The following is a 27,281-nucleotide window of genomic DNA, read 5'->3' as shown; positions in this document are numbered from 1 at the left end:
CCAAGCTAGTCTGATTATCTTCATAACTTCTATACTATTAAATTGTTTATGCTTTGTACTTCTAATTTCATCACAAGTATCTATGCACTTACTAATTCTAATTGATGTTTTCAAATCATTTGCTTTTCAGTCAGGTCCAAGTCATTTTGGACATGAGTGCCCAAACGTTTTCTTATCTATTTGGCAGTATTTCCAACATCTGAAATGTTTGTGTTTTAAATCAACAATTCAAAAAATTATCCAAATAGGAGATCGTTAACTCATCCAACTATATCAAACCAATTGGTTTAGACATGATCTCCTATTTGTTTGATATAGTTAGATGAGTTAACAATTTCCTATTTGAATAACTGGCGCAGAGAATTATTTAATCATTGAAGTACGTTAATAAGAAATGCATTTCTCTTCGTTGTCAAATTGATGGTCATGACTTAACAAAAGCCACGTTCATTCAAGATAACAGCATCACAGACAAATAAAGCATATAACATTTTTAATGAATGGATTTCTAACTGAAATATATAGGATTGGAATCGGTCATGTTTTGAGTAGGCAACCAAGCGGATATAGATCCTAAAACCTAATCAAAATGATGTCTTATGCTTGAATTAGTAACATCTAGCGTTGTCTCAATAGCACTTGATTCACTAGATTGTCTAAATTTATTGATGAAGAACCATGTGGAGCAGTTGCTTCTTCCGCAAGTTTCTTCCACTCCAAGACCTTGCTTTTCATTTTCTTACACTTCTCTCCCTTCATTAACTCATTTACAAGTTTTTCCACATCACCTCTCTTGACATCATTGTTTATCTCCATGCCAATGCCCCATTTACTACAAGTGTAGTAACTGTTTGTTTGCTGGTCTGCAAAGAATGGCCAACACAGCATCGGGACTCCAGCTGTCAAACTTTCAATAGTTGAATTCCAACCACTATGTGTTAGAAACCCTCCAACTGTTGGGTGGCTTAGGACTTGTTCTTGGGGGCACCAACTTGCGATTAGACCTCTGTCTTTGGTTTCAGCTTCGAACTCTGGGGGCAAAACTGGCGATTTGCCAACAACCAAATCGGGCCTAATAACCCAGAAGAATGGAAGCTTAGTATTTGCTAATCCCCATCCAAACTCAAGTAGCTGTGCTACTGTCAAGACGGCTTTGCTGCCAAAATTTACATAAATAACTGAGTTTGGAGCTTTTGAGTTCAGCCATTGGAGACATTCTGTTTCTTCTTTCAAAAAGTTGTATCCAATAGATTCCAAAGGATTTTCTGGTATTTGGTTGAGAAGTAACTGGAGAGGACCAATTGTATAAACAGGTGGAGACAAAGAAGAGGAGAGAGCTTCTAAAACATCTTTTTCCAAAGCGTCAAAAGTGAGAAGAACAACTGCTGAAGCTCTATCCGCTGCTTCTGTTGTTTCCATGCAGATGTTGAACAAGGTGTCATCAGGATTTGTGGTCCTAAAGAAGGTTGGAAGATGTTTTAAACAGATGTCCTTCATTCCTGGAATCCATTCTATAACTTTGTCTAAAAATCCATTTGTCAAACAGCTCTCATCTACACATAAAATCCACAACTTTTAGCTAATATTATAGAATGAGACATTCAATACAAAAGTACATGCATAATTTCTATACAAGATTTTTTAAATGAGTTCAATTTTTGGTAATTGAGTACTCAAAGTGGTAGTTATATATATGTACATAAAGTGTTTAGAAAACAATTGCTTGATAACAGTGCTGAATTGCTTTAATCATATAGCTACCTTTAATGATAGGGGGCGCAGTAAGGCCTAAAATTTATGGCCTAGATGTCATGTCATGTAAGCAAATACAATTTCTTATTTTCAATTCCATATAATACATCTTGGCACATCATAATCTTACAACACTAATTTTACCATTTTATATTTCTTTTTGGGAAAATTTCAAGAACAGTACATGAAGTATCGCCTGTTCTAACCTTTCATGAATCAAGTTTTGCTAAAATCAAAACGGTACATGACTTTTAAATCTCGGCTCAATTTTAGTGTATGTCGTCAACAATATCATTAACTTTTTGTAATTATTCTTTTGTTGAAGGGTAATATGGTATTTTTACAGTTTCCTCTCTCTCTATCTCGATCTCGATCTCGATCTCGACACTCTGACTCTGGCTCTCTCCCTCTCTCTCCCACAGACCCAACCCCTCTCTCCCCTTTGCTGGCTCCCAAGAGACATTATCTCTCCTCTTCTCTTACAATTTCAACCCCAAAGTCAGAGTTGGATCATCTCACAATCTGAATTTTGGGGGCCTTGTTCTGATCTGAAAAGAGTTTTTTTTTCTTTCCCTTTGTATGAAATCTGAGAGTTGACAATGGAAGTGGGGAGGAGGATATCGGCGATTCATCAGCCGTGCTCCAGCCAGCGAGTGGTGGCGAGGAAGAAGAGGGCCGCCGGAGATGGATTCGTCAATAGGGTCAAGAAGCTTTAGGTACCGGCGAACGAAGGGGTGAGGGTGGGTTTGGAGTCAGAGAAGGATCAGATCCGTGCGACGACGATGCTGAGCATGGGCAGTGATGATAAGGTTGATTAGATGGGGGATGAGGTGGAGGCGGCAGCTGGGAGACTTTATCCAGGCACTATTGGGTGAGTTTGGTTAAAATTTCTATGGTTTTAGAGTTCATGAGTTTTGGTGTTGATTGAATTGGAATATTGGAATGTATGAGCATGATTTTAGGGGTTTGATTCAGCTTCTAGTTGCTAATTGTGTGGAAATTGGGGTTTGATTATGGATTGTAGATGATCAGGGGAGCGAATTGTAGTGTTAATTGAGTTTGACTGTTGTTGTTGGAGAGTTGATTGATCGGAATTTGCTTGATGCTACCATAGAACCAACCCTTTCTCTTCCTCCATGCCGCAACCAGAGACTTGGAAAGTGTGGTGGTCGACTGTGGTGGTCAAAGTATGGTGGTCGACTGCGGTTAGTACGAGAAAGGCTGGGTTTTGGATCGAAGGAGAGACTGAGGGAGAGGGGCAGAACAGATTTTGGTGTGAGAGAGAGAGAGAGAGAGAGAGAGAGAGAGCTGGGTGTCCAGCTTTGTTTTGTTTTTTTTTTTTCAATCATCTTTGATTACCAGTTTAGATCTTGCTTTTTCCCAGTTGGTTACTTTGGTTTTTGGTTTGATTACAAGTTTGGGTCTTGCATTTGTCCCATTTGGTTACAATATGGTAGTTTTCCCACTATTCATAGTCCTGCTATTGAAGTTTAGGTCAATAGTTGTTGCTGAACATTGGTTTTTTAGAGGGAAAACTCTTCACTTTTTTACTGTTTAGGAGGTTAGTGAATTAGAAGGAAATGTGATGATGTGGCGCTCTCAAATGGAGGGAAAGTAGGGTGTGACTGATTTGCCCCTGTAAATATGATGGAAAGCACACTAATTAACGGAACCCGTAACGGCATGTACCTAAATTGGGTAGAAATTTAAACTTGATGTACCATTTTGATTTTAACAAAACTTGATTCACGAAAGGTTAGAACGGGTGATACTTCATGTACTATTCTTGAAATTTTCCCTTTCTTTTTAAATTTTAGGGGGTGAATCAATGACATTAGTGAATTTAATTCGGTAACAAAAAAAAATTATTGTGTCTTAATAGCAGCTATGAACTATGTTTCAACTTAAGGAATCTGTCTTCATTTAATTAAATTATTTCCTTTAATTTTTCTTTCCAAATAGCATTAATATATTGAATTAGGTGACTAAAAATAGGCATTAACTTTTCCTTCCAAATATTAATTAATTTTGTCCAAAAAAAGTAGCATTAATAAATTAAATTTAGAAAATATGTATGTCCAAATTAAGAGGTAAGAAAATATTTCATGTTAGTAGCAGCTATTAATTGTGAGTACATGTCTCTATTGAGACCTCGGAATCTGTTCACTTGACATCACTCTATTATGAATTATTAAATGACATATAACATACTATAAAATGACTGTTAAGGACAATAATTATATCAAAAAAATATTATATTGATTTTCTCTAGACTTTCCAATTCAATAATATTAGATTGCATTCTTTATTATTTTCCTTTAAAGATAATAGTTTGTTTGTAAATTTTATGAGTAAGGTTATTTGAGGTTTAGTAAGTAAATTTAGTATTTGAAAATTTGATAGGAGGTGTAAAAATCATAGGAGGTCAAGTTAATAAATTTGGAGGTTCAATTCCAATAGAAAAACTCATTAATTATCATCTACAATCTATTTTAGTGTGAAGGAAAATGATTTGTGGCCTCAATGAGGCCTAAGATTTGTGGCCTCAATCTTAGGTGTCATGCCATTTCACCTATACATATCACCAATTTGTCAAATCATGACATGTAATTCTTGAGAAAAATATCATATTATCCTTCCAAAATCTAATGAATCTAAGTTATTTTGACTTATTTAAAAAAAAAGAAGTTATTTTGGCTTTCTTCTAAAAAAATTATTTTGGTTTTTTAATTATTTTTTATTTTGATTTTTTTCTTTTCATTACACTCATGCTTATATTTAAACAACAATTTTTTTCTTCAATCAAAAATAGAAAAAAATTCATGTAATTCAGTCAATAAATTTGCACGTACACTCGATCAATATATTTGCATAACATACGTATATGAATTTAACCGTTGTTGGGTTCCTGTAAATTTTGAAAATATAATGTGAAAAATACATATTCATATGATTATATATATTCTTTTGTTAATTTTTTTCTCTCTTTATGTAGCAGGTTTACACCTTATATTTGAGTTTATTATTGTTTTTTCCCTTATATTTAGATTTGTAGATGATAATTAATGGCCGGAATTTTTTCTTACCTTTTAATTTAGACATACGTATTTTCCAAATTCAATTTATTAATGCTATTTTTTGGGATGAAATTAATCAATATTTGAAAAGAAAAATTAATGCCTATTTCTTGACTATATTGATGCTATTTGGAAAGAAAAATTATAGGAAAGAATTTAATTAAATGAAGAAAAATATTTGTCAAAGAATTTGTAGACATATCTCTTAAATTAATACATAATTAATAGCTTATCTTTTTTTTTGTCACCTAATTTAATTCATCAATGTAATTGATTCATCCCCTAACATCTAGAAGGAAATATAAAAGGGTAAAATTGGTGTTGCAATATTATGACATGACAAGATTTATTATGTGGAATTGAAAATAAAATTTGTATTTGCTTACATGGCATGACACCTAGGATTTGAGGCCACAAATCTTAGGCCTCATTGAGGCCCTATATCATTGCCCTTAGTGTGAATATGTCATTAGGAAAAGGTCCCAGTGAACTTCTTGCTCATTATTAGCTACTTAGTACTTATTTCTTTTATGGGCTAATTACTGTTTAGTACCCTGTGGTATGGGTCGAACATCAATTCAGTCCCTCGACTTTCAATTTCATCAAAAACACCCCTACACTATCATTTCTCGTCCAATAGGTCCATCCGTTATGATTCCGTCAATTTCAGCCGTTTAGCTGATGACGTGGCGTTCCAAGTCAGCACAGGTGGGGCCCACACGGAAGTGAAATTTCCAAACTGACCCTGGCTAACCAAATATGAAAAAATCCAAAACAAATTCCAGTCTTTGAGGTTGGGGAGACTCGAACCTACACCAACACGTATGCAAATGAAAGGCCCAACCACTAGACTACTTGCATGGTATTGCAATATTACAAACAAAAATAACATATGTATAATAGTTTTAAAAACACTTTGTCATCCTCCTTCTCCACCCACCTCTCTCCTCCTCTCCTCTTTTTCTTCCTCTGTGCCTTCCCAGTTTGCTGGACTTCAGCTCAGATCGGCCTCACTGCCTAAGGAAGCAATCCCAACGTGCTGCTGCTCACCTCCGCCTCCGCCTACAGCCCAGACCGGCCTCGCTACCTAGATCGCCTGCAGACTCGACTCGCGTGCAGCACTAGACCTGATCTGCTCCAAATTGAATTCCAACAACCTCCAGCCTCTACCCAGCGCTGCACACCAGACACAGAAGCAACGACGACATGAAAGAAGGAACCAAAGCAGCTCCAAATCGAATTCCGGCAACCTCCAGCCTCTGCCCAGCACTGCACACCAGACGCAAAAGTAACGACGATATGAAAGAAGGAACCAAAGCAAGTCTGGCAAACTGGGAAGACACAAAGGAAGAAGAAGATGAGAGGAGGAGAGAGGTGGGTGGAGAAGGAGGATGACAAAGTGTTTTTTAAACTAGTATACATATGTTATTCTTGTTTGTAATATTGCAATACCATACAAGTGGTCTGGTGGTTGGGCCTTTCATTTGCATACGTGTTGGTGTGGGTTTGAGTCTCCCCAACCTCAAAGATTGGAATTTATTTTGGATTTTTTCATATTTGGTTGGCCAGGGTCAGTTTGGGAATTTCACTTCCGTGTGGGCCCCACCTGTACTGACTTGGAACGCCACATCATTAGCTAAACGGCTGGAACTGACGGAATCATAACTGATGGACCTATTGGACGAGAAATGATAGTGTATGGGTGTTTTTGATGAAATTTAAAGTTGAGGGACTAAATTAATATTCGACCCATACCACAGGGTACTAAACAGTAATTAGCCCTTCTTTTATTTTAGTGTGAATATGCCATTAGGGAAAAGCCCGGCCATGGAGAACTTTACTAGCTCATTATTGGCTACGTACTTAGTACTTATTTGTTAGTGTAAGACATGTTAGTTGACTTTCAATTTCGAGGTGGATGATGGCTTCTATTTTAGTGTGAATATGCTCTTAGGGAAATGTCCGCAATGAATTTACTAGCTCATTATTAGCTACTCAGCACTTATTTGTTAGTGTAAGACATGTTAGCTAACTTTTAATTTCAATGTGGATGATGGCTTCTATTTTAGTGTGAAATGCCATTAGGAAAAACCCTCAGTAAACTTTACTAGTTCATTATTGGCTACTTAATACTTATTTGTTAGTATAAGACATATTAGTTGACTTTCAATTTCAATGTGGGTGATGACTTCTATTTTAGTGTGAATATGTCATTAGAGAATGGTCCGCAATGAACTTTACTAGCTCATTAGTGGCTACTTAGTACTTGTTAGTGTAAGACATATTAGCTGACTTTCAATTTCAATGTGGATGCTGGCTTCTATTTTAGTGTGAATATGCTATAAGGGAAAAGTCTCTGGTGAACTTTACTAACTCATTATTGGCTGTTTAGTACTTATTATTTGTTCGTGTAACACATGTTAGTTCAATATGGATGATGACTTCTATTTTATACATTCCTTAATTACACTCTTTCTTTGATTATTCCACAAATCTTAGGGTTCGTTAGGCCAACGATCATTTTCCTACATTATAATCATCAATATATAGCGTACATGCTTTATATATTAAAGCATATAAGTTACCTTTAAGTGGTGCAAGGCCTTTTTCCCGCAAAGTGCGGAATTGCTTTAATCCCATGAAGCTGCAAGCAGCAAAACTGTAGAACAATGCAATAGGAATATCTAGTTCATCTGCAGCAGTGATTGTGAATGTGGACATGAAGCCATTCGAAACAATGCAAGTCACTGGAGGAGTAGTGTCATTGAGTTTCATCAACAGGTCACGAAATGGAGCCAACAGATGATTTCTGGGGGCACTTTTATCTGAATCTGGAAGGGTTTCAAAGCGAAAATCAGGTAAGCCATTGAGGGAATTGGGTCCTTGAGATTCAAGAAAACGCTTGTGGTAGGATTCTGTGTTGACGAAGGTAATGTGAAAACCTCTATGGTGAAGGATTTTGGCTAGTTTGAGCATCGCCTTAATGTGACTTTGAGAAGCAACATTAGTACAAACAGCATGAGGCTTTGTGCTTCCAGTGGAACTAGAAGGGAAAGTGTAAGCCATCTCAGATTAGAGTCTCGTGTTTGGGACAAACTGTGTATGTGGAAGTGTTGGCACTACGATGCTAGTATAGATTATTTATAGCTCGGCACGAGAGGCCGGCCGGGCTATAGATTTTTCGATGGGAGGGTTTTAAAGGATCTTGACTCTTGATTGATATAGTAACGCATTCAGTGGACAAATAAATAAGCAAATTGTAATAGATCGATGAATTGTTTTTGTCAGAAAGAGATTGAACATGATCAATGATCAGAAACAAACACCCCGCGCACTAATAATTTTGATGATAAAAGGCTTCTACTTCAAACACGTACTTATCGCACTTTACACATACTCATTAGCCCCACTAGTCCACTACTAGAAGCTAGTTGATAGGAGTTTCAGTACGTAAGAAGCCTTTTGGAAGGCTTCGAGGAAACTGAATTGTTTTGTGGTCAAAAATCAAACAGTTCCTAATGAACGGAAAACAAATACAGGAGAAATATTCTCATCCAAAAGCAAAGCAACAACAAAATGTGTCGTGTATGTCATGCACGTCAAATGATTGAGAGAAAGAGGAGCTGAGGAGTAAGGATCTCGATCGTGGCCACTCGTTGCAGTAGTAAGTTGATCTACATCTGCCCGACAATTTCTTCTTCTCGTCTGCTAATTATGGAAGTTCAAGCACCATTCCCGATTAGAAGTGATGCATGGTTACCACCAAAGCTTTCAATATTCAAGTTAATTTCATGCTCACAAGTTTCTCTAAAGTAGTTAAAACTTAAAAAATTATTTTAACTAGTCAATTCTAAAATTCCCTCCTTCAGTATTATTTATCTAGTTTAACTAGCTGTATTGAAAAATTATACAAAACAATTAGATAAGAATATTTCAAGTTTAGCTAAAATATAATAGGAGCCGCTCAGTATCATTTGGTTTAGTAACATAAGTCTCATATTCGTAAATAGGTGATCCCGTGAGTTTGGCTCACAATAGGCTAATTGTTGTATATGACTTCTTGATTTGATAAAAAAATAAAATAAATAAAAATTTAGTAGGAGCTATACACCTAAAATATTAAAAAGTAAAGAGGCTGTTGAAAATTAAGTTTTGTAAACAATCAGTATTCTGCAATACACAGCTATGGAATCGAGATCAAAAGTTTCGTTTTTTTTTTTTTGAAGATGCTGGCGTGGTGGATGAGGCAAAAGTGTCAAAGCCAAATCTAATATAATGACTTCAGACATTGAATTGTTATGTGGATGCGGGTTTTTTTTATTTGAATAAATGTGGATGCTGGTTAGGATACGTACGTAAGCTCTACTTTAATTTGGCCATGGCGGCCAGAAACTAATTATGCTAACCGACACAGAACTAATTAGGTCATCAAATATCCTAAGGTTTGAAATATTCTACAAATTAATGACCTTTGTTTGTTCTACATAATAGTTCAGACATTTATTCGAATGACCGATTGATTATGAAACCCTAAAACTAAATTCAAACAACGTGTATATATAATTCTAGATGATTAGCAATCAAAGTCCAAAATGTCTACTGTTATATACGTTGGTACATATCCGTACGCACGCTGAGCCTTTAATTTTGACATTTTCCTTTCCTGGTTCAGTAATTCAAGGTCTTACTGGTCACGTAAGAGAAATATAGCATCCTCTAATGGATTAGACGAGTTGACTTTCATCTTCTACGTCCCAGTCGATCTGAAGCTATGACGCCTCTATAAATACCTTGCATGGGCAAGGCACAGTGAAACACAGACAAAAAAACAATATTCATTTGCAAAACTCAACAAATCGTAATTTCTTATATCGAGATGAAGTCCATGAATTTGATCGGAAGCTTGAGCTGTTGCATGTGGCTAGTGATGGCCATGGCAACCGCAGCCCAAGATAGCGCTCCAGTGCTCGACACCTCTGGGCAGGCTCTTCAATCCGGTGTAGACTACTACATCAAACCCGCCATCACCGACAACGGCGGCCGTTTCACTTTGATCGACCGAAACGACTCGTGTCCTTTCTATGCTGGTCAAGAAAACACCTCGGGCCCCGAGGGCTTCCCGGTGACCTTTGCGCCTTTCGCAGAGGGCGAGACGGTGGTGAGGGAGACTAGGGATCAGAAGATCACATTCTCTGCATTCACAATCTGTGTGCAGTCAACGGCATGGAAGGTCGGTGAGACTCAGTCAGAGACTCAGAGGAGATTGATTGTCACCGGAATTGATCAAAACGAAGGCCTACCAGGTCCGGCCGGAAACTACTTCAGGATTAATAAACAGGCAGATCATGATGGCGTCTACAACCTGCAGTGGTGCCCTACAGAAGTGTGTCCGACATGCAGGTTCATTTGCGGAGATGTGGGTGCTTTGGTTGAGAATGACAAGAGGCTGTTGGCCTTGGATGGTTCTGTGCTTCCTGTTGTCTTCGAGAAGGCTTAAGTATGCATTCCAAAGTTTATTATGAATAAACGGTCCAGCTGAACTAGCTAGCTTGGTACGTAGACCCATGATGATGAGTATGTTGCATATAAATTTGTTAATTATAAATGACTTACTGGTGCAACTAAAATGATGTGTGATATATAGTTGTGAATTCAAATTTGTACTTTTATGTTAAAGGAATGAAATACTGCGTTATCATAAATTTCCACTGACCGTGGATGCGTAAGGTACGTCGTCTTCATCAACTTTAATATACAAGAAAACGATGAAGATGAACGAGATTTGTCGTCAGTTTCATTAGACCCTGCGTGCGTCGACGACTTTATGATTTTAAATTGATCTCCACTAACACCAAGCATAAAGAAATTGAACTGGTGATTTTCCATATATTGATTGATGAAGATGATGACGGCATATCTGCAAAAATATAAAATATTCCACCACGTTTTTGCTGCTCTCTTTTTCAGTTTTGAATAAAACTAGCATATCCGAACAAACTCTCTCGATACGCATATATTTTGTATTGGTAATAATTCATGAGCTAGCCAACCCCTTTTTCTTCAAACGTACTCCACCAATTTAGCTATCTAACTTTCCAACAAATGGACCCTCTGATGGATAATTGCTGTGTTCAACAAGTAAACACTCTCTCGATCTGATCAACAACTGTTAAATTTTGATGGCGAACTAATTTGTTTTTGTTTTTCTTATTGTTCTTCATAATTAAATTTTGTTTTTGTGAGACATAAGCCCACATATTTGCTGTCTTATATAACTCTTTTTGTTTTTATCGCATTAATAACTTATAATTATAACAACTAGTATTTCGTGAGTCAAACTCACTACCTCCCACATATGAATGGAAGACTGATGTCACTAAACCAAATGGACAAGTGTGTAATCTGATTAAATGTTACATGTATGGTTGAGATTGCACTAAGATGTTGCATCAGGGTTGACATAAGCCACCACAACCACAACAAGAGATTGTAGATCTGATCGAGTTTGAGAAACAATAAAGCTGCAACATTTAGCCTTTCTCTTTTCTCTCTTGCCTCTTTTCTTCTGTGCACCTATGATCATCATTATGCGATTGTAGTTGAATCAGAGCAATTAGGGGATTAGTGGGCTGTCTTGTTAAAAGAAAAGGAGATTAGTGGACTGATATTTAACAAGATATCCAACATAGAGAAAAAGGAAGATAGCAGCAGCTGGGTGTATGGTGGTTCTCATCTTGTTCCTTGTGTTCAAGAATTAGCTAAAAATCCCATAACCACCATCCCACCGAGATACCTACAGCAAGATTACAATGATGATGATGCTCAAGACCAACTGAACAAGATCAATACCAATGAGATGCGCAGTTCTGTACAACCCAGGGGCGGAGCCACACGTTGGGGCACAGTGGGTCCCGTGCCCCAGTGAGGTTTGAAATATATACAATCTGGTTGCATATTATAATTGAGGTCTGCCTTGTCTTGGTGGTTGAGGCGGATGAATGAGTTTTGGCTAGTCACCGGTTCGATTGCTGGTAACAGCAATGTGCTCAATTTTTTTTCCTTTTCTTTTTTTTACATTAATACTATTATTTCTTCTCAGCAATGTGCTAATATTTTCTTTTTTATTATTTCTTTCTTTTTTCTAACATTAATACTAGTATTTCTTCTCAGAAAAAAGAAAAGAAAAAAAAAACATTAATAGTATTCTTTCATATAGTTTCAAAGTTTAAAGATAAATTCTATTTCCATCATGAAAAATTGTCTAAAATCTAAAAATATACTATTATTTCTTCTCAGCAATGTGCTAATATTTTCTTTTTTATTATTTCTTTCTTTTTTCTAACATTAATACTAGTATTTCTTCACAGAAAAAAGAAAAGAAAAAAAAACATTAATAGTATTCTTTCATATAGTTTCAAAGTTTAAAGATAAATTCTATTTCCATCATGAAAAATTATCTAAAATCTAAAAATTATAATTTTTATTAATAAAATATGTAATTTAAAAAAAATATTGACCTTTTTTAGCACAAAAATAGATATTGATCTTTCCCTAACCTTATTCTAGTTATTATTTTTATTACAATTTTGATATATTTTAAGTTTAAGTTTATTTGTTTTTTTTTTTTTTAACTTTCGAGTGCCCCAGTTGAGATCATTTTCTGGCTCCGCCACTGGTACAACCTGAAATACCATTCATTGACTTCAAGAAACTGCTCTCCCAGCAAGAATCAAACAATTTTGATGAACTATCTAGGCTCCACTTAGCCGGCAAAGAGTGGGGTTTCTTCCAGGTACTACTGCATGTAAATTATATTAAATTAAACATGCGTTTAGAAATATTCACGTACCAATACTTTTGTTGATAATACCTGCTTTCCTAAATATTTGAGATCGAGTGTCTAATAACACTATCAGAAAGATTACCTTGCTTAAGACACCCCGCATGGTTTACAAATAAGAAAATTGAAATTCAAAACCCGTAGAATCACCTACACAAAATTACTACCCCTATACAATATGGATAATTCTTATGTTCACTCTTTGGGTAAATCAGTATATTCACCCTCTTTTGTGATTACTAGCTCATAATAACTTTATAATTTTCTAATCCAACCATTCATGTTGTATAACGTAACACAAAGATTAGCTCTGTAACAAATCAATTAAATTGAAGACCTTTTAGTTATTCATTTGTTTGAAATACATGGACGGTTCATCATAATAGTAGTATGTGTTGTTAGAACCATCCATTTGTTTGATTCAATTAGATAATTAAAAGATTTCCGATTCGATTGATTTTTTATAGTGATGATCTTTAAATGCTAATTTAAACTATGGACCGTTGGATAATAAATTTATTAAATAAAAGTATGTTAATCAACAATATGGGTGAATATGCTCATTCACCCTATGGGTGAACTTAAAAACTGTCCGTTATTTATATAAGGATAGATGATTACTATTAACTTAAAAAGAATTTTATGTTTTTTTTCTATAATTATTCCTTTTTGACGAAGATACTTTTATGACTTCAAGCTTTTAAAAAGACATTAAGAAATAGGAGATCAAGTGATCTCAAGATAAGTACATACTTGGATTAGATTGTGCATGCAGATGAAGATCGAGATCATGATTGAAAGGGTAATGGATATGCATGCCTATAGAAGATGATCATGATCTACATGAAAGTTGTTTTCTACCAAACTTTCTCTCAGAAGGCCTTTTTAAGTAATAGTAACCTTAAATAATACTTGCTTCAAAATGAATACAAATATACACCAAATCTGGTATATTGCAAAAAATTAAGGACAAGCTTCCATTCAGTTTAGGTACAAAGAAAAACCAAATGACTTTAACAGCATATTTTGAGAAAGAGTTGAATTGAGAAAAAAAGTTGCAAAGTAAAAAGTCTCTTAATATGCTTCAAATGAAAGTCGTTTGCCTAAAGAATTTTATGAAAAATTATGAATTTATATATTTGCTGAGCCTAACAGATTTTATGAAAAATTATTATTTTATGCATTTAAGAAAGTTATTATTTTAGTACACTGGTCCGAATTGGGATCATAAGATTTTATTATATAATCAAGGTTATTAATCAAACATCATTTATCAAGGTTTATCTGTAAGTTTGCAAGTTATATATGAGCTCCCATACGAGATAATTAGGGACTATAAGCACATGTGAATCTGATTACTAAGAATAAATGCATAGTTTTAAATTGGTGCACTACAAGAAATCTTAGCTTTTGCAATGGGTTTATATGCAAAGAACCAAAAATTCCTTGTATTTGGTGTGATTAAACAAAGAATGTTACCGTTCCTTGTATTTGTTTGAGATAATATACAAAGAAGAGCAGAATTCCTTGCATTTGGGCTCCAGATATTTTATAACCAATGAAGTCCTTGCAAATGTTTTCATAATCCTTGCATTGTTTTGAGCGGGAGATTTTAGCGCTCAACAAAAAAACTTAATACAAGGAGTTCACCATTTCCTTGTTTTTTAGAAACTAATATTGCAAGGATATAAGAAATTCCTTGAATGTAGCAAAAAAACAAGGGAACCAAGTCCTTGCTTCCTTCGCAGATATTAAATAGAACTAGAAACAGATCGAAGCTTCCTCTCTATTATCCCAAAAACCAAGTCTGAAAGCTCTCAATAATCTCTCAGGATCCCACGACGAACTCTTCCGAGTACCGCTGACGCTTCTTGTTGCCATCAATTTTCCTATTCGTCTTGGGCTCTAGAAGAAGGCCTTCATCTCTCCTGTCCCTGCTATCAATAATAGTTGTATTTAGGTTCTTCTTCTCTCTCTCTTTGAAGATTTAATCTTTAATAATTATGTTCTTGCGAATTGATGTATGGGATTTCTATTTCCGTGCTCTGGGTTCTCTCTTCTTTATACCAATTTGAAATTTTTATGATGTTTCTTTGTGTATCAGTGGTGATGAAAAGGTTTACAATTTGCTTAATATAAATGCTACAACAAAGACTATTGCCCAACTGTTTCAATTGCAAGTATACCAGAATGATCCTTTGACAATGTAAAGAATGAAAATTGCTAAAAACCCTTGTAAAGTTCATACCTTTGCAAACTCAGAGCTCTATCACAAAGAACTCTGCGGAAACCAAGTCGGCAAATGAGGGAAAGTATGAAAAATTAAGGAAGCTTTGTTTGGTTGGAGAGGAAGATTAAAGTGAAGTGGGGGCTTTCAATATTACGTTCATGAAAAATGGGGACTTTGAGAACTTGTATGTGGTAGAGGTTAGTTGTGTTGTTGTGGCATATATATTTCACATTGATTACTAAGTACTGATTGGGTTAATCATACTTGGGCAACTTGCAAGGTGAAAGATGTATGATAATCTAGAGTTTTGCTGTGTGTATGAGTACTGAAGGAAGGGAATATATTAAAGATTCTCATCTTATAATAGTGTTTGAGCCTCTTTTATGAGATTTTGCTCTTAAAGGTCAGTTTTGTGATTCTTATTTGTGGATGTTTTGTGCTTATAATTTTACCTTAGGTACAGTTGATGCAAACAATAATCACCATCTCAACTATATCCCTAAGGTGAGTAGAAAAAGGTCTTTGCTTTGATCCATATGTTCGGAGTTTGTTTTTCATTGCAGTCCACCATTGTTTTTGCAACCTTGTGTTTATAGTGTTAGACCTACCATAGATGGATCAATTATGTGCTATGTAGTACAGCTTAGTTATGGCAATATAATAAGTGCGATCTTAAATAAGTTCATTAAATTGGAGAATAATGTACATTTGCTCCTTGTTTCCTTGTCTGCTAGGTTGATATTTATCTTTTAATCTTTTATGATTTACTCGGACTTGGTCATATGAGAGAAATTGTTGGCCTTTTGTTCTTTGCATATGATACAGGTAAAATATGTACATATATACATAAGATAAGAATCATTTAGTTTAGCAAGGTTATGTTGTAAATTCCTCCAAAGATACACTGCAGACTGAAAATCATTGACATTGATTTTGTTTTTCTTTCTTCATTTATTCTCTGTTAATGGTTTAATACTTGGGTTTTTTTTCTCATATTTCTCAGGGGCTGAGTTAAAGATCATTTAGAGCCCTCATTATTGATCTTCATTTGCTTTGCTTTAAAAGGTATGATGTTTATTGTTTGACACTTGCTAGAAAGACCAAAGAAATATACATGTCAATTTCTATAGAGTACTCTATGTTTGGTCAGTGTACCTCTTGTATTTTTTGTTTTTCCTATGGAAGATGTTTATTTGAAAATAAAAGCATATTAGTTTGTATTTGAACTAAAAGGAATATTTGTTAATATTGCAGATGGCTCAAGGGAGAGGGAAGCGGATAAGGAAGGTTAAGAAGGTTCCTCCACCTCAACATCCAGCTACAACAATTGTGAGTGAGAATTTGCCAGCAACAACTATTGTGCATGCTTATGTGCGAGAAAGAGCTAACATGCCACCAAGAGCTGATGTGTCACTGCAAGCTAACGTGCCACCACCAGCTAATATGGCCCCAACAATGCATCAACCGCCTACCCAACATGGTAAATTGTATTTGTCTTTTCTTTTCTTTTCTCCGTTTTACACGTAAAAATTTGATATTTCAAAGCCAATTCAATTAGAGATATAGGATAGGTAAATATATAGAATTGTTTTTTATTTGCAGGGATGCCTTTTATGGGCATTGGTATGAAAAGAAAGCGTGGTAAATCAGGTGGTAAAGCTCTTCAGGACCTTATAAAGGCTAACGGTGGACCTCTGCGTGTTGACTTTCATCCAACCATCCATGTCCCATCTGATGACATAATTTCTAAAATGTTTACTTCTGAGATAGGAATTACTGTCAGAGGTGGGGCACCAGTATGTCAATATGGTTGGTCTGATGTTGATGAAGATGATAAGAGGGACCTAAGAGAGGATTTGCGGGTGAGTTTATCCTGAATGAAGTTCATGAGAATTAAACTTAGAAGTTTTCTTGTGAGGTGGATTTGTTCCTTGTTAAAAATAAAAAATGGTTTACTAACAATTTTGATAAGTATACCTGTACATGAGGTAATTTTAAATTTCATATACCTGAACTATAGATTCTTGATCAGGTGTTCTTTGTGGTGGATCTAAGCGATCCAGTTGTTGTTGCTTATGTCGATTCTAAAATGTCCACTGCTTACTCCCAATTCAAGTCTCGACTGAAGAAGGAGTGGCAAGGATTTGGCTCGCCTGAGCTGGGACGAGCAAATCTACCTAATGCAGATCTATGGAATGAGAGGCCTGTCTTGCATTGGCACTGGCTTTGTGACAACATATACACCAACCGGTCTTGCATAGTATGCTTACATTATTTTCTTTGGTTTTATTATTCAATTATTCTAACTGAAACTTTTACATTGAATGATAATCGATTTTATATAATTAAGGAAATTGCAGAAAAGAATTCTGCTAATCGTTACATGCAGCAACATACCCACAGGGTCGGTGCACGACCATATGTGCAACATGTTTTGGCAGCCTCTAAGGTAAATATGAATTAGTTTCAAGTTCAAAAGCAAACTTTAGATGGCCAATTAACTGATTATTCTTGATATATGTATATTTGTTTAATGGAGGAAGGGAAGGAGTTGTCGCTCATAAATAACTGGGGAGAGAAACACAAGGATGATAATCATGAATGGATTAATGAGGTTGCCAAGAAAAAATATGTAAGTCACTTGACTAAATTTAGGTTGTGTACACTGCATTATTTTTTGTTGGTGATGATTTCAGCCCTCCATTCCTCTTGGCCCTTAAAATAAGCTCGTTATTCTCTTACCAGATTGCTATAGTTTATCATGGATAGTTGAATGTTATCCATTTGGCCAATCTCTCTATCACGTCTTGATCTCTTGATCATTCATCTTTATCTTATTAGTTGCATAACAATAATCTGGGAATCTTTCTTTTTTCTTTCTTTTCATTTATTTATTTATTTATTTTGTAAGTACATGTTTCAAAACCATATCATGTCAAACTTTCAGACAATCAAGTACTATGAGGTTATTGCAGTTAATGTAGAAACAGAACATAAGCCAATGAGTAGCAACCAATCTAACTCTAGTGGTAAACTTTTAAGTGTTGAATCATGTTATTTGATTTTATTTATTCATAATTTTAATTTTGTTTTTTAGGAGAAGATGGAGGCTGAGAGGATTGCTCTTATAGAGAAGTTGTACCGAGAGGCTCCCGAGGGTACTCCACATGATTCTATCAAACTGACTTTGGAAGCAAGTTTCCAATAATGGCTAAGGAGCTTGTGAGGAAGGGTAGGATGATCCATGGCATTGGTAACGTCCCTCATATACATTCCAACATACACAGAGTATCTGCATGTGCTGGCACTAATTCTGAGGTACCTGAATTACGTGCTCTTATCAACCAACTTACCATCAACATGCTCAGTATGAAGGAACAAAATGGACACTTGAAGGCTCAAGTAGAAAGCTTATTAAGGCAATCTCCTGGACAGATGAGTGAGGATGACTTCCCCCACCCCAGCACCAACTTCTAAGACTTTGCTTTAGTAGTTTGGGTGAGCATTTGCTGGACTTTTGGTCTGATGTCCCTTTTTGTGCAGTTATGGCTTTTTACCTTGATTATGGTATTGTCCAGCAATACTCAAGTAAATCCAATGTGTCCCTTTTGAGAAATGCAAGCTGACACATAACTAAGATGAAGATCGGTGGTGGATTTACTTGAGTTTAGACCTTCTACCTCACTCAAACACATAGGACATCTAACTTAGATTAGTGTAGCTAGTATAGGCTATGCAGCTTCTAACTTTTGATGTATAAATGAACAAATTGATTATATATGAAGCAATTGTTTATATCTAGTCTTCTTATAAACTAGTGTATGTCGTAAGCTTAGCTTAAACTTTTAATGTAGAATATGAAGAATTTCTTTTATAATTAATTAATTTTTCTATTAGCTAAAAAATTAATTTATATTTTATTAGAGATAAAATAATTATTCAAGGAATGCTCGTTCTCAAATTCCTTGCAATAGCTTCCTCAAAAGCAAATGCAAAGACTAATATGCAAAGAAATTTCCTTGTATTTGTTATTTGCATAATTATATTATTATCAAAATGCAAGGAAATTCCTTGTATATTAGTCTTTGCATTTGGGAAAATAATGAAAATTGCTTGCAAATGGTTTAATGTAAGGACTGATATGCAAAGGAGTTATCCTTACATAATGATAAATGCAAGGACAAATTCCTTGCAAACGAGTGTAAAAAATGCAAGGAATTTTAAATCATTGCATTTGCTCTTTTGCAAGGGCATCTTTGCAAGGACCCTAGCAACGAATTTATTCCTTGCATTTGGTGTTATGCAAGGAATTTTCACTCTTTTACAAGGAAAAAATTCCTTGCAAAAGGCGATTTTTCTTGTAGTGGTGTAATTTCAAACTTTAAATTTAATACATGTGGTTGAAATCTATATATTCCTCACAGTGCCTTAAAACTTTCAATTAGGTAAGTCGAACTAAGTTATATATTAGGGTTCTTGACCAAAAGCCCCAAAATGAGTCAAAGTTATCCCACTTACCCCAGCAACAGATTTTTATTCTTACTAACCCAATTTAAAGAGAAATGACTATTCTGCCCTCTGCTTAATTAATAAATTACATACTGCCACTCGAGCTTCTCATCCCCGATCTCTTTCTCTCTCTCTCTCTCTCTCTCTCTCTCTCTCTCTCTCTCTCTCTCTCTCTCTCTCTCTCTCTCTCTCTCTCTCTCTCTCTCTCTCTCTCCCCCCAACTAACCTCTAGCTCCGGCGACGTTCCAGCCCCTCCGGCGCTCCACCCAACCCTTCCGGCGTTCGGCGCTTGACCCAGGCGCTCTGGACCCAGCCTCTCCGAGGTACGACGTAGGCCTTCCGGCGTTCGACATAGGCCCTAAGGCGTTCCAGGCCCTCCGGTGCTCGATCTAGCCTCTCTAGTGCTCGACGAAGGCTATCCGGAGCTCGATCAAGGTTCTTCAGCGCTAGACCAAGGTTCTCCGGTGTCAATGAAGGCTTTCCGGCGCTAGATCAAGGTTCTCCGGCGCTCAACCGGAGCCAACACCAGAGTTTGATGTTCAACCGGAGCCTGAATCTAAACTGGAATTACAACTCGGAACCAGAGTCGATGCTGCAGATCCGATGATGGAAGAGAAAAGCGCCGGCAGAGCTGGAATCGTTGACCGAGCTGGAATCGCGTTGATCTCCGGCGAAAGAGATCCGTTATCTCCGGCGTTCGCCTCAATTCCATTGCTGCCCGCTGCAAATCAATCATCTCCGGTGAGATTCGGCGCTCAAGCTCGACCTCCGGTGCTCAATCCAGGCTCTCCGGCGCTCGTCACAGGCCGGTGGCAGAGGAGAACGTTGATCTGGTGCGCCGGAGGCGGAGGTGAACGACATTTTGGTGCCCAGAGCTTTTCTCTGGGTGCCCAAGTCAATTTCTTTCTTCTTCTTCTTTTTTTGGCAGAAGGTCAGAATGAAAGAAAAATTAAAAAAAAAAAAGTTCTATTGGGGCAATAGAGGCTTGTTAAAGGTCTATTGGAGGGCAATAGACGTCTATAAGAGAGCAATAGACGTTTTGGATTGATGTAATCTTTTTTTTTTTCTTTAATCAAACTTTTATTTGTCTAAATTTAGGGAGATTAGTTCCCATTCCGGCAATTGAAAGTTCTATTAGGAGCCAATAGACGTCTATTGGGGGGCAATAGACGTTTTGAATTGATGTAATCTGCTCGTTTTTTTTCTTTAATCAAAGTTTTATTTGTGTAGTTTTAGGAAGATTAATTACCATTTCGGTAATTTAAACGTCTATTGGGGGCCAATACATGGCTGATAGTCGTCTATTGAGGGTCAATAGACGTCTATTGGGGGCAATAGACGTCTATTGGGGGGCAATAGACGTCTATTGGGGGGCAATAGACGTCTATTGGGGGGCAATTGACGTCTATCGGGGGCAAAAAAACTTTCCGGTGAGATTTTCAGCAAATTCCGGTGGGCGGCAGCCGGTGTGCCGAATTCCGGCGAAAGTTGGCCGGAATCCGGCGACCGGTGGCCTGATTCCGGCGGTCGGTGATGGGCTCTGGCGAAGTCTCCTATGGTTTCTCTCTCTTCCATTTTCTCTCTCTCTCCCTCTAAGTAACAAAGGGGTGAGGGGTAAAATTATATTTAAAAAAATTAAAAACAAAAAAAAAATCTTAATGGGGTATTAAGGAAGACTCCCTTAGAGTGTATTGGGTAAGAGGGAATTAAAAAAACTTAATGGGGTAAGTGAGAAAAAAATCCCTAGAAATGGGATAAATAGACAAAACCCCTATACATTATTTTAATATCGATTCATGCTTGCCTTTTCAGTTAAGAATTTTAATTGATGATTTCAATATAAAATTACTCAAAGTTGGCAATTCCTTGTCGGTTTATACAAGCTTTTGACACCAAAAGTAGGCCTTACTTTATCAGAGTTGATAGAGATCATTGTCATTGTAATAAAGAATTTAGAAACCATAATGTTTTTGTCAATTGGTATTAAAGAGGAGAATTGGAATTTAAAATCTCATAAGTAAAGGGAATTACGTACGGGAATAAATACCCAGGTGACTAAAACTACCACCTAATTCTCATATACAATTATACACCATTATACTTTTTTGGACAACATATATATAGTATATCACTTTAACAAAAAGCAAGAAACCAATCACTGACGGCATAGTACTTCTAATTATATTTTGTAGCTGGTAAACCATGGTGTGAGCTCTTCTTTGATGGAGAAAATGAAGACAGAAATTCAAGACTTCTTCAACCTCCCGATAGAGGAGAAGAAAAGGTTTTGGCAGCATCCAGGAGACGTGGAGGGTTTTGGACAGGCCTTTGTCGTTTCTGAAGAGCAAAAACTTGATTGGGCTGACATTTTCTTCCTCACCACCCTTCCTGTCCAGATGAGGAAGCCTCACTTATTCCCGGAGCTCCCTACTCCTTTCAAGTCCTCTCTCTCTCTCTCTCTCTCTCTCTCCTACAAAGAAACTTACTTTTTACATGTACATGCAGAGACACCTTGGAGATTTACTCAATGGAATTGGAAAACCTAGCCATGGCTATCCAACCCAAATGGAAAATGCTTTAAAAATTGAAGCCAAGGAATTGACCAAGTCGTTTGTAGGTGGAATGCAATCCATGAGGATGAACTATTATCCTCCATGTCCACAACCGGAGAAAGTCACCGACCTTACTCCTCATTCGGACGCCGTAGGTTTAACCATCCTCCTGCAAGTCAATGAATTATTGGAAGTTCTCCAAGTCAAGAAGGATGGGATTTGGTTTCCTGTTAAGCCACTTCCAGATGCCTTCATTGTCAACGTTGGAGACATTTTAGAGGTAATCAAGTTTTTCCCTAACCCTATTACTTGAATATAGTTGAATGAGAGTTGTTCACTTGCTTGAAACCTAACATAAATTAATGGTAGATTCAAACAAATGGAACTTATCGTAGCATTGAGCATCGAGCAATTGTCAACTCTAAAAAAGAAAGACTGTCAATCGCGACATTTTACAGCCCGAGACTTGATGGCGAAATTTGTCCAGCACCTAGCTTGATCACTGAAGAAACACATGCTGCATATACAAGCATCGGAGTGCAAGATTTCTTCACAGCCTTATTTGTACGTAAGCTTCAAGGAAAATCCTTTCTTGATGATCTTAGATTATAAATTAAGTTCATCAAGATCTCAATAATAAGTTAAGAATATCAGGAAGAATATTGTGTGTTCAGTTTGTGAGATTGGAATATATTTTGCAACCATGCTGGCATTGGCATGAAATATAATTAATTATATCCAAAAGACCAAAACTTCTGCTATATCCACATGTATGTTATCATTGTCATGCACATAGAAATATGACTAACAAACTTATAAACGGTGAAGTCAGAATATTTTCAACGTAATTAAGTATGATGTTAGAGTAAGGTGTTTTGTGTTAATCACCTGTTTATGGGGTAGATAGGTCTATATTGAGTGATTTATTTCCCTTGTAAGGCGTGATTGCTTGAGTGATAATGACTCAAGATCTTTGGAGGTTAGGAAACCTTCTAGAACGCGGTTACTTGTTCTCCTTCAATTTTGGTAGAGATTGACTTTTAGGCTTTTGGCAGCTTTCCTACTTTCGGATAACCCGTCGGCTGCCCAGTTGTGACTTGGGCACCACAGCCTTGCTAGTTTGGTATTGGGTGCAGTATAGACCGGGTATGTATGTATGTATGTATGTATGTAATTAAGGGATTTCTTGTGGGACTCATTTTTCGATCGCATTTCGACATCTCGACCGTCCAGTTTTTAGGTCCTATTGTATAAATCACTTTTACAAATTTTCAGCCAAATTGATGATCATTAAGGTATTGAACTAGATTAAATTAATTGGTTAACCAAATCTATTCAACATGAACCTTTTATAATTGGAGTTGCCCCTTTCAATCCCTACTTCCTGTCCCAACCGGAGCGGTCAAGTCGGGTCGGGGCTCTACGCTTTTTCTTTCTGTGTGGAGAGAAGGTATTATAATACCAAAAGGTGTTGGGCCTTGAGTAATTTTGTAAATTGCAATGTTGCCTTAATAATTATAAATTTGGATAAAAATTTATAGAGGTGATCTACTCATATAGGCCTAAAAACTAAACGGTTGAGATGTGGATATGTGATCGAAAAGTGAGTCTAATAAGTGATCCCTTAAAATAGTTATTAAAAAAAAAAATCACTCCTAACTTCACCACATCTTCTGGCTGAGAGATCTGTCACTAGAAGTGCCATGTACGTACACACACATATTAATATTCTTGACATGGGTATATAATTGCATCTTTTCAGATCAATTACTTGGTATTTCTATCAAGATCTACAAAAATTTTGTAATATTTTTCTATGTTTGTTGAAAGGAAAGTGGAACATAAAAATATTCAAAACTTTGGGAGAACACACATCTCTAACAGTGATAGCCATTGCTAGAACATTTAATACAATTCTGTCATCTTTCTCTCAAAAAAAAAAAAAAATTGAGCAGTTACTTTTCAGAGTTCCACTAAACCAGTGTTAGTAGTGAAATTTTAATATTTTATTATAGTCAAATTAAATTCCAAATAGAGACAAAATAGAATAAAGTTTATTTAATTAACAAACCAAACTTTTTAAATAGTGATGGCCACTTTTCAAAAGTAATAAAATTGTTGGAGTTGTGAATTCTACTATATTTTAATTGGACCAATGTATTGGAGATGCTTAAGAGTTCATGATTCAAAATCTCAAATTAAAATAAAAAAGATAAGAAGATGAAAGAGCAAAACATCAGCAATATTTAATGTTACAACTTATGAAAAATTGTCACTACATCGTATTTCATTTTTTTTTTTTTTTTAAAGGGTTAGTGCGGCTGCTCTCAAGTCTTGATTAATGAAATTGCAGAATATAAGGGAGGACGTAGAATCTGAACCCCAGATTACAATAAGCATAAAGAGAACATCCTGAAATAATATTAGGATTCTCTACAAAAACTATGTATTCTAACAAGCACCAATTAGCAAAGAGTGTACTCATGAGTGTGACTACTCCATTTTGCTTTGACACAGCAGTGACATACCGGAAAGATAACTTTATCACAAATAAACATGATTACAAATAGCACAGTTTTTCCACTATGTTGCTGCATGGAAATAAATCTGGCAACACTCAATTTCATTCTGCTACTAGTAGGTTGCGTCCATTTGATCAAGCAAATAGTTCGCCGCCTCGTTAGGCAAGACAAGGCACATTGAGTGTGCATACCTAGACAAAGCTCACGTCGCCCTACCAAAAGATAGTAGGGACTTATTACCGATATAGATCCACGTCATAGTAAAAAGTAGTTTACAATAAAAGAAAAATAACAAGGGTACGGTCCAAGGCCCAAGGCCAGGCCCAAATATCACCAAGCCCAACTCTAGGTTGAACACTCCAACAGCCATGACGCCAACAGTTTGCCTGCACCTCCCGCACAGTCCCACCATCGGCGGCATACCGCTTCACGCCAGCTAAAGGCGCCGCCGCATCCCAGATTGGATCCAAACCACCCAAGTCACCCCAGATCGGATTCAAACCATCCAAACGGGATCAAATCCATCCAACCCGATCTGATCAGAGTAGGTCTCAACGCTGCCATCACACCGTCTCACTACCCGGCGACCTCCGATCCCTCGACACCGCCTCGAACCACTTGCCAGACCGACCGCGATCCTCTCTGGTGTATAGCGATATCAGCCTCGACTTCTGGCCATCAGACCACCACTGCTGTTTTCCGTCAAAACCACCCAGCGCCCTGGACTGTGGCACCATCACCCTGCAGCCCCTTCTTCGACCGGACCACCTACATTCGGATACTACATCCCTTCCAGCCTGCCATGACTCTGTGGTTTACCAAGTGGCCTCCTCTCTCTCTAGGGTTTGGATGTAAATTCAAGCTCTAAATCGTATTTTGTTATGTCAAACTAGGAAAATCACCTTAGATTGCCATTCCAAATCAAATAATTATAGAAAATTACATACAAGTGTCATTTTAAAACTTAAATTAGCCATAAGGCCACCAAAGATTTTTTGTACACATAAGGCCACTCTTATCTTAAAATTATTTCCTTACTGATGATTTTGCCCTTCGTGGAAGAAATTAAACGGACTCCATCGATTAGTCTCTCACCAAAACGACATAAATTCTCTCTCTCTCTCTCTCTCTCTCTCTCTCTCTCTCTCTCCGACGAGAAAACCCTTGCTCAGCTCCGGCAGCTCCCTTTCTCACCATCTCGCTCGGCTTCAGCGGCACCCTTCCTCAACGCCATCACTGATTCTGTCGCTGATTCCATCTCCATTACCTTTCTCAATCGAAGCGGACTCGAACGGAGACGAGCCGGAGTAGATTCTCATCATCTCCACGCATGAGGATAACGTCGCCGGAAAATGGATCATCGAGGTCCTTAAATCCACTGCCTCTAACACCAATCTGGCTATCTCACGATCCCGCAGCGCAAGGCGAGAAGGATGAAGGTGAAGTAGATCTGATATGATCGACGTCTTCGATACCGCCGCGTTGTTCAACTCCGGCGACCTTACGCTCCTCGTCGAGATACGAGGTCGTCGATGTCCTCTAATTCAACCTGAGCGGATTCCAGATGCGTTCTTCGTAGTCGGGCCTGAGCGCAATCGGCCCTAATTCGTCATCGTCGTCGAGCTTCAGGTTTACCTTCTATTTCCAGATTGCATCTCCGAGCTAATTCAGCCTAGGATTATTTGATTTTTGAACATTCAGAGCTTATGGAATTCTTAAGTTTGATTTACTGAGTATTTGGATTCCGAATTTCTTGAGTTTGATTTGCTGTAAGAATTGAGAAACCTCTACATGATTACAAATTGTTTAGAGCGATTGGAATAGTTAAGTTTGATGTTCAAGATTTAAGTGAATTTGTGATGTGTATTTGATGTCGTAGAATTACCGAGTGGCTGTAATTCATATACTAGTCATCAATTCAAAGTACTAGCTCTGAGACCTGGATAAGCTTAATCAATTCAAAGCCTGTTTGGTTTCTCAATTGTGCTTCTGTCACCCTGCTGGTAAAACTCTTTATATATTGCCTACCATTTTCTTGTGTCAAGTTCCTCTGTCCCTTTGATTCTGCACAGACTAGTTTTAATGTTCTGAACTTATGATAGCCTCTGTTGGCATTTGGGCCTGCTTTGGTTTTAATGCATTTGTTCTCACAAGTAAAGAACCCTCAAAACTCTCTCTGTTTATCTAAGATGCGGTTTTCAATGTTGGTAAGAGTAATTTTCAGAGTTTGTGAGAATAGCTTTCGGAGTTGGTGAAAGTAGTTTTTTATTGTTGGTGAGAAGAGATTTTGATGTTGATGATAGTATCTTTTGTTGTTGGTGAGAGTAACTTTTGGTGGTGATGATTATAGCTTTTTGCGGTGGTGATAATAGTTTTTGACATTGGTGAGAGTAGTTTTTGTTGGTGGTGAATGTAGTTTTTTTGTGGTGGTAGTAGTAGCTTTTTGTGTTGGTGAGAGTAGTTTTTGTTTATGGAGAGAGTAGTTTTTGATACCGGAGTAGCTTTCTTTTAGTGTTAGTGAGAGCAACTTTTGCTGTTCGTGAGAGTAGTTTTCTGTTATTGGTGAGAGTAACGTTTGTTGCTGATGAGAGTAGCTTTTGGTGTTGGTGACAGTAGCTTTTGGTTTTAAGGAGCATTAGGTCTTTTTGGTAAGGAGTAGCTGTTGTTGTTAGTGATAGTAGTTTTTGTTACCTCACCGGAAGTTGCCGGAAATCTCACCAGAGTAACTTTTATTACTAGTGACAGTAGCTTTTGTTGCTGGTGACAATAGCTTTTGTGACCTCGCTAGAGGTTGTCGGA

The 27,281-nt window shown here is 37.0% G+C and overlaps 4 protein-coding genes and 1 long non-coding RNA gene across 5 annotated transcripts; 4 read left to right on the top strand and 1 right to left on the bottom strand.

The window, feature by feature from the left end:
• Nucleotides 1-389: 389 nt before the first annotated feature.
• On the bottom strand, nt 390-8,155 carry LOC112168288 (7-deoxyloganetin glucosyltransferase). Its single transcript, XM_024305406.2, has 2 exons — nt 7,415-8,155; nt 390-1,553 (listed from the first exon to the last, which is right to left on the bottom strand). Exons 1-2 carry the CDS (start codon nt 7,893-7,895, stop codon nt 619-621), a joined length of 1,416 nt encoding a protein of 471 aa, XP_024161174.1. The 5' UTR covers nt 7,896-8,155; the 3' UTR covers nt 390-618.
• On the top strand, nt 2,122-3,533 carry LOC112168292. Its single transcript, XR_002924180.2, has 2 exons — nt 2,122-2,623; nt 2,777-3,533. It is a non-coding gene; the product is annotated as an uncharacterized LOC112168292 (long non-coding RNA).
• Nucleotides 8,156-9,626: 1,471 nt separating the features above from the next.
• On the top strand, nt 9,627-10,531 carry LOC112168291 (kunitz type trypsin inhibitor 104). Its single transcript, XM_024305410.2, has one exon. The coding sequence runs from the start codon at nt 9,706-9,708 to the stop codon at nt 10,324-10,326; it is 621 nt and encodes a 206-aa protein (XP_024161178.1). The 5' UTR covers nt 9,627-9,705; the 3' UTR covers nt 10,327-10,531.
• Nucleotides 10,532-11,221: 690 nt separating this feature from the next.
• LOC112168290 (protein SRG1-like) lies at nt 11,222-22,620 on the top strand. Its single transcript, XM_024305409.2, is given in 6 exon segments — nt 11,222-11,697; nt 12,505-12,621; nt 21,601-21,848; nt 21,914-21,963; nt 21,966-22,240; nt 22,330-22,620. Coding segments are annotated over 6 exon segments (945 nt in total). The 5' UTR covers nt 11,222-11,685; the 3' UTR covers nt 22,573-22,620.
• On the top strand, nt 16,237-18,729 carry LOC121049583. The gene is made up of 5 exons (XM_040507368.1): nt 16,237-16,761; nt 16,932-17,159; nt 17,250-17,348; nt 17,439-17,531; nt 17,997-18,729. Exons 1-5 carry the CDS (start codon nt 16,504-16,506, stop codon nt 18,105-18,107), a joined length of 789 nt encoding a protein of 262 aa, XP_040363302.1. The 5' UTR covers nt 16,237-16,503; the 3' UTR covers nt 18,108-18,729.
• Nucleotides 22,621-27,281: the final 4,661 nt, after the last annotated feature.

The sequence above is a fragment of the Rosa chinensis genome, chromosome 5, assembly GCF_002994745.2.
Source record: "Rosa chinensis cultivar Old Blush chromosome 5, RchiOBHm-V2, whole genome shotgun sequence".
In the NCBI taxonomy this organism is placed as follows: Eukaryota; Viridiplantae; Streptophyta; class Magnoliopsida; order Rosales; family Rosaceae; genus Rosa; species Rosa chinensis.
This window is presented reverse-complemented; position numbering and strand designations above follow the sequence as displayed.

Bases quoted from the DNA above. Each gene is read 5' to 3' on its own strand.
- LOC112168288 (XM_024305406.2), bottom strand. From the start codon at position 7,895: ATGGCTTACACTTTCCCTTCTAGTTCCACTGGAAGCACAAAGCCTCAT. The intron at 1,554-7,414 runs GTAACTTATATG...TTTTATGTGTAG, and splicing joins AGGCCTTGCACCACTTAAAG to ATGAGAGCTGTTTGACAAAT.
- LOC112168291 (XM_024305410.2), top strand. From the start codon at position 9,706: ATGAAGTCCATGAATTTGATCGGAAGCTTGAGCTGTTGCATGTGGCTA.
- LOC121049583 (XM_040507368.1), top strand. From the start codon at position 16,504: ATGCCTTTTATGGGCATTGGTATGAAAAGAAAGCGTGGTAAATCAGGT. The intron at 16,762-16,931 runs GTGAGTTTATCC...ATTCTTGATCAG, and splicing joins ACCTAAGAGAGGATTTGCGG to GTGTTCTTTGTGGTGGATCT. The intron at 17,160-17,249 runs GTATGCTTACAT...TATATAATTAAG, and splicing joins ACACCAACCGGTCTTGCATA to GAAATTGCAGAAAAGAATTC.